The sequence below is a fragment of the Chlamydotis macqueenii genome, chromosome 12 (genome assembly GCF_036417535.1).
Source record: "Chlamydotis macqueenii isolate bChlMac1 chromosome 12, bChlMac1.mat, whole genome shotgun sequence".
Lineage (NCBI taxonomy): Eukaryota > Metazoa > Chordata > Aves > Otidiformes > Otididae > Chlamydotis > Chlamydotis macqueenii.
The window spans coordinates 7,608,309-7,620,811 of record NC_141567.1 but is presented as its reverse complement, the minus strand read 5'-3'; the positions used below and the strand labels follow the sequence as shown (position 1 = coordinate 7,620,811).

Sequence of the window (12,503 nt, the reverse complement as noted above, 5' to 3'; positions counted from 1 at the left end):
TCCAGAGTGACCGGTCCTCACTTCAGCCACAGATAAGCAAGTAGTCAAATTGTTGTGCCAGGTCTGTCCATCCACTTCTCACCTACACGCAATGCTCAGCCTAAAGCTACTTCCTCAGTAATCACCAGCCACGAACTGCACCCATGTCAGGTCTATGCAGAAGCCAGAACTGATTGAACGTTACCATGTCCTTGCCGAGACATGCATGAACAAGTAGGGACTATGTGCTCCACAAGGCAGTGCATTTCTGAGGGGGAGAACTGGCAGGGTCTGTGTTGCTTAAGCAAATGTGATTGTGTGGGCATGGGTCAGAGCAGTAAATTTTCTCCTGTTTGTAATAAGCAAGCCACAGAAATGTGTTACGTCCTTCTGTGGATGTTTTCCATATTACGAAGTTTGCCTTGAAGGGCATCTGAGGATGTGGTCAGAATGGACAACTTGGGGACTAATGTTCATCATTAAGATGGAAACATAAAATGGAGTTGCTGTCTTCGGGGAAAAAAAAAACTATTTGAAATATTTGTGTTGAGCTTAAAAACAGATCCAGATTAATACTAGTCAGAACTGTCGTACTTCAAAAATATCATAATGACCTGGTCAAAACTATCTGCAAAAGGAGGCAGCACTGCCACGATTCCACTGTACCTGCCCTCAGGCTGGTGGTGGCAGGAGGTTCTTGCTAAAGAGTGGGGCAGGAGTGGTTTGTGTGCTGCCAGCATATGCTTCTCAAAATCCAGTCCTGACTGGGAAATGAAGGACAATACCTCGCAATCAAACTGCCATCATTGTATAGGGTACACAGCAAATAAATGGCCACCAGCATGAATCATATGATGAATTACAGCATTAACGTGTCCTTCAGGGAACTACTTCTTCCTCTTAAAAAACCCTGCAGATTTAAAGTGAGTGGAAATTGTGCATCCATTTCTGATTTCTTTGCCTCTTCAAGTGGAACCAAAATTTTACTTCTTGCTGTCCTGGAAACATGAGTTCCCTCAGTGCTACTGCCTACCTGATGGTCCTGACGTGTCTCTTGCTGTAGGGGGTGATGACTTTAAAAAGCAATTGCATGGCTCCATTGATGCCAAGTGTGGTTCCTGTGGTAACTAAGAGGATAAAAGAGAAAAACAATCAGATCTGAAGCAGGCAGTCTGCCACACTGTGTTTGGAGGTGATGTGGGGAAGGGAGTATCTGCCCCTGGGGCTATGAGAAGATTTCTCTGGGGTCCCCACTGGACTTCACAGGACATTTTAAAAACACAGAAACTGAAGCACAAGAGCCAAGATCAGGCTCAAACCCAGATCTTGAATTCTGTAGTTCTTCCCTGAGTTCCCCAAAGCCCCTTTTCCTGTAAATATTGTACGCTTCAGAGAACAAATCACAGTTAAACAGGGTCATCTCCCAGCAAAATGCAAGGCTCAAATTCATCCTGCGTTTCCCGCAGACAACTCCATGAGGAGAGTTTATTTCATAGGGACATGGAGGGCAGATTTTTCTTTGTGCTATTATTCAGTATAGAAGTGAGTGGTTTTTTGGGAGGAGTGCTTCTGCATGTAGCTTAATTTCAACTAGGCCAATTTTACCTTTAATCCTTCATTTCATTGGGAATGTATAAACTAAGTGCTTAGCCAGATCTGTCTATAAAGACAGATTTTCTGTGCAAGGAAGGGATGAATACAGCCCTGAAATATTAAATGCAAGCGAACAAGGTGAAGGGATCAGTAATCAACAGGAGCCAGAGGGAGACCTGGCTGACTGCCCGCTGCTGGGTTTTGGCTGTTTTGTAAATATCTCCCAGTGGTCATCAGAAAGTTGCCAGAGGGCCCTTCATCTCCTGCATCCCTGCTGTGTCCCTGCCAAGCTGTCCTGTGATGGAAAGCTTTGCAAGGCTTGCCAGCTACTTTTACACTAGCTGGTAATTCATTAGAGACAGGGTAATTCATTAGGGACAAGGCTGCTTGAACTCATCTTGCCCCAGAGCGGGACACGGGCTACTACACACAACCGGTGACAGAGATTGTGAAGGAAGCAACCCAAGGCAAAGAACAAGTGCATGGGATTGTGACAAGGACTTATCTTTTCTGCTTTTATACCTAAGCCCTTTCAGAGTTTTATACGCTTCTGGATCTGCTCTAGTTCCATTCCATAAGAATAATTTTTAAGGTTGGGAGCATGTAATCTCCTAGTTTGGTACCACATCCACATAGACCTTCACCTAACCTACCCTGCAGCTTTCCAGCTGGGCCACAGAGCCCACAGAGTTCAAGTTACTCATGAAAGGGGGAAGCAGATCTGGAGTGCACTGGAGATGCTTGGAGAGTAGCAGAGATGCTCCAGCAAAGGAGCAGAGTGGGAGTTGTCAGGTCTGTCATGAGCAGAAAGGAGGCCAGACTGCAGCGAGCATCCTAAAACCTCTGCAAAAACTGCAGCTGAACTGGGATGCAGGTGCACTGAAGCAGGGAGCAGGGAAGGGTGTAGATCATTATTTTGGGTGGGAGGCAGCACAAGAGTCACTACACAGCTGCGAAAGGCAAATAAAGGCACATTTCAGCTCCTGGCCTTGGCTGTATTTTCAGTCACACTCAGCCTTTCAAACACTGCTTATCACAGGGAGAGGGGTTGAATGTTGAGGCTTGGCTGCTTGCCTGAGAAAGCCCATTGCATGAAGCTAGCTCCTGTATAGACAGAAGAGACCTGCGGGGCTGGGCGCCAGCAGTGCTAAATCTTAGGACGCGTACAGCAGCCTGCAGACAGGATGGCTGTGCAAGCATTGTCTGCCAGGTGAGGGACACGGGGAGGGAGAGGAAAGGGTTAGAGTGAGCAAAGGGAAATTTGTGTGGACAAACTCAGTGCTCTGTATCAGGGAAAGCCTGTATGAATCTGTAATGATCCTGGGAGAGAATACTGGGAATCCCATGGCTTGAATCATTTAATAGGAGGGCACAGCCAAGCAAGAAAAGCCGGGAGAGTGCATGAAGGGGAGACAGGAGACAGAACACCAGGATCTAATACGCACATCCTGAGGGACCTTGAATAACTGATTTCTCTCTACTTCTGTTTCTCCACCTGTATTTTCCTTCCTAGTGGAGCTGCTCTGAGGATCCATACAATCAACAATAGTGAGACACTTGGCTGTTATGGTAATGGGAACTGCACAGAGACTTAAGGTACCTAGACCTCAGAGCAAAGGAGTTGACTATCTATACTCTAGAATAGGAGATCATTGCTATGAATATTTTTCACTACAGCACTTTTGTTTTCATAATCCACAGAAGAAATACACTGTAAAGGCTGTATAGGCTCCTTGGGGAACACCTCTTTGTATGGTTGTTCTGGCTTTTGTGCCTGATTCTGCATATTAACAGTGCGTGCAGGCACTAGCCTTAATCAGGAATGATGTTTCTTTGCACTGAAATAACTAAAAAAGAGCTCTGGTGATTGTCACACAGAGGAAAATCCAGGCACTCACCGTTAGAAGCACAAACCCGCAGGACCCACAGGCAGTGGGTGAGGTGCAGGTGGTGACCTAGGTTTTTTCTTGCCAAGCTCAATATTATACCAGTTGCTTCTGCTTTCTGCACTTTCAGCCCAAACTTCTTATCTGTGAAAAGCAAATAAGAATCAAAATATTACAAAGACCAGGTCCCTGCAGCAGCACTCAAATGTATTTACACCAAATCTTAGAACTCAGGATCTCATAACAAAGGCATTCAAACATATGAGCGAGTTAGATCAGTATTATTCTCACTGAAAACAGGAAAACATGGCATTTACCTAGAGTCATCATACACAAATCATAGAATCATATAATGGTTTGGGTTGGAAGGGTCATCCAGTCCAACCCCCCCTGCAAGGAGCAGGGACATCTCCAACCAGATCAGGTTGCTCAGAGCCCCATTCAACCTGGCCTTAGATGTTTCCCGGGACAGGGCATTCACCACCTCTCTGGGCAACTTATGCCAGTGTTCCACCACTCTCATGATAAAAAAAAAATTCCTTGTATCTAGTCTTAATCTAACCTCTTTTAATTTAAAACCATTAGCCCTTGTCCTATCACATGAGGCCCTGCTAAAAAATTTCTCCCCATCTTTCCTATCAGCCCCCTTTAGGTACTAGAAGGCTGCTGTAAGGTCTCCCCAGAGCCTTCCCTTCTCCAGGCTGAACAGCCCCAAATCTCTCAGCCTGTGCTCATAGGAGAGGTGCTCCAGCATCCTGTAGTAAATACCAATCACAAAGTTCCCTTTGTTCCCTTGGTCTCTAATTCTTACGCATAAGAGTAAGCCCCCCCCTCCACCCCCCACCTTGTTGCTGGATGTCTACCTGTCTGAACTGCAGACAAGCAGCACACCCCCCAAGAAAATCTGACAGATATCTATCCAGCACATCCCAGTGCCGATTGTTAGTTTTGCACTGCCCACCCAACAAGTCCCCCACGGCTCAAGCAGTACCTCGTTGGCCAACCCTGGCCAGCAGCCGAAGCAGGGGCAGGAGGGTGCTGTGGTCGAGCGGCTCACTCTGGGCAGCAGTGGCAAGAGCCCGCAGCAGTGCCTCGCTGCCACCTTTGCTGATCATGTACTGAATTCTCCGGCCAGTCCCTGGGGACAAGAAGAGAGACTCTGCTCAGAACCTCCCTGTCCCAGAGCTGCAGCTATCACAAACCCTCACCCCACACAGAGCACACAAAGCTCCCATGGCCTTCCAATGGTGCTTTATTGCTAAAAACCCAAGGGCATTTGCAAAAATTAACCATTGATCTTAGGTGCCCCTGGCCTGGAGACATGGCTAATGACTGCTGGAGTAAGAGGCAGAGGTTTCACTGCGCAGCCATTATCTTTACAAACCCACGTCCTGCAGAAGTTTTTCATTGTGCATTGAAATGCAGCAGAGAGGAATAAGCAGAGACACCAACAGGTTTCAAAGGAGCAGAAGGCTCAGTGATCTTTTCTTAGATACTGGAAATTAAACAAGCAAAGTTGCAATGGGCTTCTGTCAAATGAAATGGAATCCTAGGGAAGTTTTGGAGACAGCTTTCAAACAAATCTAGGTCTCCAAAGAAACCACACGCTAAATCCTGTGAGCCTACTGTGTCAACAAACAGGGATCCGTGAACAACTTCATCAGCGACTTCGGTCACCATTGTTGGAGAAAGCCTCACATGTAGCTCCTGGAGGGAAGACAGTACCCTCCTGTCCTCTGTGTAGGCAATCCTTCCAGCTAGCTGAGGAACAGCACTGCAGAGCTTCAAGAGAGGCCCAGCTGGACTGAGCAGTATCTACAGTGGGGCTTTGAGTGGGGAACGCAGGAAGCTCCAGCACCTGCCAGTGGAGCCCCTGCAGCCTAGTAGCTTGGTTGGGTTGAGAATTGTTCAGTAAATGACATTTTTGAGGTGGCACAGGAAGGAAAAGAAACTTAATTGTTTTTTCACATGGCTCGGGCACTTGCAGCAACATGCCTTTCCAACAGTCCCAAAGTAGAGGTGCTGAACTCTCTCCATTAAATAGTCTCTGTGCTCTGGGAAGTCAGACTCCTCTCCTTGTCCCACAGCCCTCTCTCCAGTGGCATTGGTGAACATTTCCAGTGGTTGACCACCAGGGCTTATGAAATACTTTGAAACTCACAGGCATCTTTTAAACTAAAAAAAAAAAATTAGACTTTCAGTGGGTCCTTTATTTTCTTGAACTTACTGAAAAAGCTCAGTTTTCCAAACACAGGAGTAAGGATTGCTGATCTAGAGATACAATTCCTGTTGTGTTCACTTTGCAAACACCCAGCCAAGTTTACATGGGTATAAATTCACTGACCTATTTGAGGGCCCCCCTTTTTATCCCTAGCCCACAGGCATTACTCCAGAGCTTTGCTTCCTTACCCAGAGAGAGCAGATCAGTGAGGACACTGAGAATATTCAGGATGACATCCTTGTCAGAGGAGCTCTGAAAAGGAAAGACACGAAATGTAAGGATCAGTTCAGAACAGTGAACTTCATGCTATACAGGGCTGCAGCACATCATGTGGCACAGAGACACCGAGATTCTTGGCTGGATACTCAGTGCCTTTCGTGCCATCTGGCCAGTGAATATATGGAACCATATTGATAATACCTTTTAAAAGAAGCTTCTGACATAGTGATCATACTACACACTATTTAATACAATGTAGCATTTCTGCAGAATTTACACCTAAATTCTAGATTATATTTCCCTTTTTTGGTTTGGTCTGGCTACCTCAAAGTTGAGGAAATTCTGTATCCCACAGAAATGTTAAACGTGGAGTGGTTTTCCAAGAGACGATCCCTTATTTCTGGCAGTTGAAGAAGAATATCTTTAAAGTATAATAATCTCATTTACAATTAAATTTCCATCTTTGCAGCTACAACCACACAGAACCCTGGAATTTGGGGAGCAGAAAGATGCCCTAAATTTATTTTTAATCAAGATCAAGTAAGCATCACACATTCTGCTTTAGATTAATTTTGAGTTTTGCACTAGAGGAAATAAGATATACTCTAAGAGAAGGAAATACATGATACCTACCATCCATCTGTGTAATACACTAGACCCCTTCTCTAATCCTTCTCCAACCAATTTTCACTGCTGAGACTGAAGAATTAATCACTCATCTGTATTGCTGTATAAGGGATTCGGGTTAAGTTCTGTATTTCAATTTCCATACAGCTACAATACAACACAATACAAATTTCCAATATAATAGAAAACTTGTGTAGCCTTGATCCTGAACAACCTCAGGTGTTTCACATAAACTACAATAGAATCACTTTATCTCCCATTAAATTATTACAATAGGATAATATCTTACAAATATATGGCTCCCATATTTCCAAACGTTGAAGTGCTTCAGAAACTTAAAGTACTAGTATGTATTCTGGATATGAGATCATTTTACCAGCCAAATTGATTCAAGCATTCTCTGACATATTTAACATTACACAACTGAGTATTTAAGACAAGGAATCAAGAAGTAACGCCTAGCAAAATAACACTCTATAAAGGATATTAGGGAAATCTTTTCAGATCTGCAGTAATGACTATTAATGCAAATGGATTTTTTTTTCCCCTAATGGATCCCTGCTAAAGTGCAGGTAATTAGTGAGCTGCATATCACACCTCTTCCTGCTTTGTTACAATTGGAGAGAATATGCACTGAGTGAGACATGGGAATGAAGCTGGAAAATGGTCAATCTTCAAGTCAGAGCAGGGGACTCAGCCTGGAGATTTCACAGACCTCCCACAGGATGCTTGGCAGCTCCCTTCAGCCAAACCTCCTTCTGTATCAGCAAATTTTATGTGCTGTCTTCTGCATGCAACATCTGCATTAGTCCTGATTTTTCCTAACTTCTATATCCTTAACTTTATGTATTTTTAGATTTTTTTTTTAATCATAATTATTAACAAAACCAAACTCAAACTCTGAAAACCAGAATTCCCATCATACTCTTTTAGGTCGATTACAAGTGCTACCAAACTTTAACTGCTCAATACATGTTTCATGCTGGCAGAAATGAGCAACCAGGACAAGAGTGTCAGCACGGGAGGGAGACGAAACAAGATGAGGTCAGGGGAAGGAAGAAAGGAGTCAGGCAAGGAAGAGAGATTTGAGCAACCAGGCAGAGAATCACCTCCGAAACAGGGGATTTGGGGGAGGAGAGTCTGTGAGTACTGCTGTCTTTCTAGAGACCCATTTTACTTTTGTTGTTAGCTAAAATCCACAGGAAAATTGTATGTCTCATCCCCATCTCAGAGCTGCCCCATGCGCAGAGCAGGAGCCTGCTGTTTCTATCTGTTACTGTATTAACTCAACAAGCAGAAATCTCTGCAGTGAACATAAAAGTTCGGCCCTTTTATGAGCCATGTTGAAATCAAAAGGCTCGGTATGATAGGATTACTGCTTTGTTCAGAGCCAAGACAAACAGAAGACGTGGCTTTAATGAAACCCAGTAACTCTGTTCCCCAGCTATTGTCGTCCTCATCCCAGAGAAGGGGTCCAAATTCAAGTTACTGGCTCAAGGGACCACGCAGCGAGGAAAGTCCGCAGCAGGGTCAGAGTGGTTTTGAATACCATTACTTCTAGGTAACATGCGTAGTTTCAGTCGTCTTAATCTTGCTAATTCATATCTGTTCATTAGTCCACAGTCCTGAGCAAGTCTCCTGATAGCTTCAGAGCAAACAAAGAGTGATCAGAGCTCTCCTCCCAAGAGTTTCTTGGCATTTTCTTAGCATAGAGACTTAACAGTCAGGGGTAGACTGTCAGGAGTGATGACTTTCTACCAAATTTACTGACTCCAGGAAGAGTTACTGTTCTCAGCACCTTTTAAAATATCAGGGTTGCCTAAATCAGACTGTCCTGTGGTTTTGTCTTGCTGCCTCTCAGTATCTCTTTCCTCTGTAGGTGGATGGATTACACATTAAGGTTTCAGTAATGAAGTCTTCATTGATTTATGCTCCTATTACACTAGGTTGTTTATTTTAACTGATTGGATTGTGGGTTTCCTAAGCCATTAACACAAATAGTGATGACATAAGATATCCTCTGACTTTCCATGTGCTTTGTCCAGGGACTCAGGCAAACAAAGAACTTGAGGGGACATAAAAGATCAGCCTTTAAAATGTGCAAATTAGAGCTGCACGATTGCCAAATATTTTACCTGAGTATTTACTCTTGATATTTTAACATTAAAATGCTCTGTTGGTGCCCCAATGTTCCCCTTCCTCCAGCACACTATGAGGGAATAGGATGGCTTGTGTGTTTGCTGAAACAGTGGATAAAACCCTAGTCCCATTAAAAATTCTAACGTATTTCCCACTAACTTTAGTAGTGCCACTGAATAATACAGAATACAGCAGAAGAACACAGCTCCAACTTATAATAGCAAGACAACAAAGAAAAAACAACCCTAAAGTTGCTGTTGTCTTACAAGATGGCAACTTGCCTGTTGAAAAGAAACAGCTCAGATTTTGATGAATTAGCTTGAGATTTTCAAAATCATCTCAGAAATTTGGACACTGATATCTATTAGAATTAATTGTTTAAATTAATACTCATACCAAACTGTTTGTGGATGAATTGCCAACAAGTTCATTCATAAAAAATATTCAGTAAATATTTTTGAATAGTAAGTACAAACAAGAAAGTCACAACTTGTGCCTGATCTAAAAAAGACAAATAGAGTAATTTCTTTAATGTAAATTACTTACCCAGCTCTGGTTAAAATAAACACATTAATTATTTTTATTGAAAGGTATGTTTCAAGAACAGCCATAAGCAAAGAGAGGAGAGAAGTAAAATTCCTCTTGCTAAATATTTTCCCTTCCTGCCAGCACTTACAAACATTAGACACAACATCTATAAGCACACAGACTAATGAAGATGCATTCATGGTATACGGGTGGAATAAGAGCAGAGCAAAGTTCCCAGAGGCTCAAGTTAGATTACAAAAATCACCAACTTCCTGCAGGATTTCACTAAAAGGATTTAGAGTTAGAGCCAAATTGTTACCTATTAACAATATCCTGTAGCTGCCTTTCATGGCTTGAAGCTGGACAAAGGCTAAAGTAGCAAAAAATACCAGTTAAAATATCAAGCATGGCTGTGATTTTTCACCAGTGCCCCTCATCTCAGCCTTACTTCAGCAAAGCCTGCTGTCTTTCTCACCCAGCCAGCAGTACCACAGGGCTGAGTTCAGATGCATTTAATCAGCTCCCAGACAATAGTTCCTCTCCGAGCTTTTCCTGGGAATTAATCCCTGAAGCACAGGGGCTTTGGTTAGCTTGGCTGAAGCTCCTCATAGATAAACAGCAGGAGGATGGAGAAAAGCAGGAATAAAAAAAAATACCCCAGGGCATACTCATCAATGCATTACAGGCAGCAAGTGCTGAGTTAGTGACATTGGATTTGGAGGACACCACCTTGATCCCAAGATCCTTCTGACAGGCAGCTCAGGTTATTTTGCTGACCCACAAGAAAGCAGGGAAGGACTGCTTGTCTCCTCACCCTGGCTCCTGGGAACATGCCAAGGCAAGCTGCTATTTACTCAAGACAAGATTAAAAAAATTGCAACTAATCCACAGTAACAGGTAATCTTGTTCCGTCAGGGAAGTCTCCTGGGATGGTTTCCACAAGATTTGAAGAGCCAAGAGAGGTGGGATATTTCCTGTCCCGCTTGAAGCGCAGCAGCTCTCAGTGTAGTTCTCCTTTTAGCGCTGGCTTAAAACAAAGACTTCCCATAAACTCAGTCTATCACATAGCTCTTGGGCTTTCATGTCTTTTGCCCAAAGGCAAGTATTTCTCCAAATGAGACATGCCAACCTTTGAGAGTGTTTGCTGTGAGACTAAACATTAAAAAGGAGGATGTCCAGAATAAAACCAAACAGCATTAATTTGTGCAGCGCAATATTTACTAATGAATATTTTATTTGGGGAAAGAAATACAAAGCCATTACTCCACTCACAAAAATAATAAATGCAAAATTAAAGTCACTACCGCAAGACAATGGATAACATGATTTCTACCAATACTCCTATTAAATTAGTTGTTGAATATAGTCTCACAAAGCTGTGTGACTGCTTAAAAAAAACAACCTGTTTTTAAAGAAAAGCTATTGCTGCGCTGGGCTAACAAACTTCCAGATTTTTTAGAGGGACCAAGGAATAAGATGTCCAGTTTCAGGGTTTTTTTTTGTTTGTCTTTAAAGACCCTGTTTTTAAATAGGGAAACAGGATTTGATATGTTCAGTATACATCCTTCTCTCTTCTCTTACCCTTAATAAATTTGCTCACAAAAATAGCAGTAGTCAGAAGCCTAACTGCGTAATGAGACTTGCATCTGCAAGTAAGATTTCTCACTCCACACTCAAAGCCTACTGAAGAGTGCAAAACTAACACCAGCTAAAGTCAAGGCTAGGTTAGAGTTAGAGTGAGCAGAATTAGTTCTCACTCTTTCTAGATATCTCTAGAAATAACAGGCTGCTAATAACTGTATTAACACTTAAACCGGAGATACCCTCCCGACATTCTCCACCAGCGAGGCTGAGGTGCATACCAGACCCAACCGCTGGGCACAGCTGCTTACCACTGGCATTATCGATTTGCCAGCTGGGTATCTTCTTCCCACTGCAACGATCCAGTCTCAGTAACTGCAAAGCCAGGTTTGATGCCTTATGTTCTGTGCCTTGTCAGAGTAAATCGCTTTTTCTAATTCAAGAGGAGCTAAAAATTCACACTGAAATAAGAGAGCAAAACACCCTGGAGGGTTTCTTGCCTGTGTGCTCCCATCCTCAGCCTCAATATTCAGCCAGCTAACCGTGATTTCTTCTTTTTGGAAGGTTATTATCAACAGTATTGGATACATGAAGGTTTAGAAAAAGAAATAAATCATTATTTCTGAGGGGAAAAAAGGGGGTTCAGAGATCTCAAATTCCACTAGGCAACCTTGAATAAGGGAGTATTCAAATTAAAGTGATTACAGTTTGAATTTTGTTATTACTGAAGCACTTTTTTACAATACTGCTATCATCCAGCTTTGGAAGGATCCTGAGAAGTTACAATCCTATTGCCCCTGCTCTCAAAACACCCATCCAACTGTCCTCAGCACCATTACAAACGTTGCCACCCTGTGGTGAACAATAAGCGCATTTCTTTGCCCAAATCTGGACATCCTCTCCTCAAAAGTCAGATAGGCCTGAGGAAGCCAGGAAACTCAAAGGAGACATGGAAAGGAAAGGGGCTATTTAAAGACTCAGAGAGGAGGACCTTGCTGCTCGGGTAGTGTCCTAAGTGACCTCTTTAATCCCGCAAGAAAGGCGTTCGCAGCTGTGTGGGATCACATAGCCCTCAAACTGTACTCAGGGCAGCTAAGGGGCCTTCCAGAACAAGACACATGGTCCAACAAGTTTTTGCTCCTGTTCCCAAGCCCTAGAGACAAGTCAGTCTCACTGGCTCCTGCACACCCCTGTGAGTATGGCTAGCACCCTGTTTACCCAAGCACCAGCCATTTTCATTCCTGCTGATGCTCAGTACCAAGCCAGGCTCTATGCGTCAGCCCAAAGCAGCAGTTGTGGATTTTATACCAGGGAATATAACAACCACTCAAAAAAAGGTCCTTCTCTGTGGCCTGCTGCAATCAAGTGGGTTTTTTTTTATGGCCTACAGCGATGTGTGATAACCTGCAATGTGTTTTTCAATAACACACCAGATCAGTGCTGTGTACAATGATTACATACCCTTCAAAATGGATGGCAGCTCATCCAGGCAACTGGGCAGTAGTGCCTCAAAGCCAGCTTCTAACATGCTACTGCACAGCGCTTCACTCCTATTCGTTGAGCTTCAGGGTTTCTTCTTCTCTAAGGATGCGTGTTACACTCTGTGGGACTGAACTGCTTCAAGGCAGAGATGGGCAAATTCCAATATCTTCAAAAGAGTGAAGGTGTTGAGATGTAACAGCTTGGCCTGAGCTGATCTCTAGCCAAAATAACTTGGTGAATAACATGGT

At 43.4% G+C, this 12,503-nt stretch overlaps 1 protein-coding gene across 1 annotated transcript in view; it reads right to left on the bottom strand.

Annotated features, from left to right (window-relative positions):
• The window catches only part of AGBL1 (AGBL carboxypeptidase 1), a gene marked incomplete at its 5' end in the record, with an annotated part of 274,352 nt that extends 262,145 nt beyond the window's left edge, over positions 1-12,207 (bottom strand). The window contains 5 exons of the mRNA XM_086757539.1: positions 1,013-1,106; positions 3,471-3,602; positions 4,450-4,596; positions 5,868-5,931; positions 12,178-12,207. Coding sequence (XP_086613665.1) covers positions 1,013-1,106; positions 3,471-3,602; positions 4,450-4,596; positions 5,868-5,931; positions 12,178-12,207 — 467 coding nt within the window. The remainder of the gene's footprint in view (positions 1-1,012; positions 1,107-3,470; positions 3,603-4,449; positions 4,597-5,867; positions 5,932-12,177) is intronic.
• Positions 12,208-12,503: the final 296 nt, after the last annotated feature.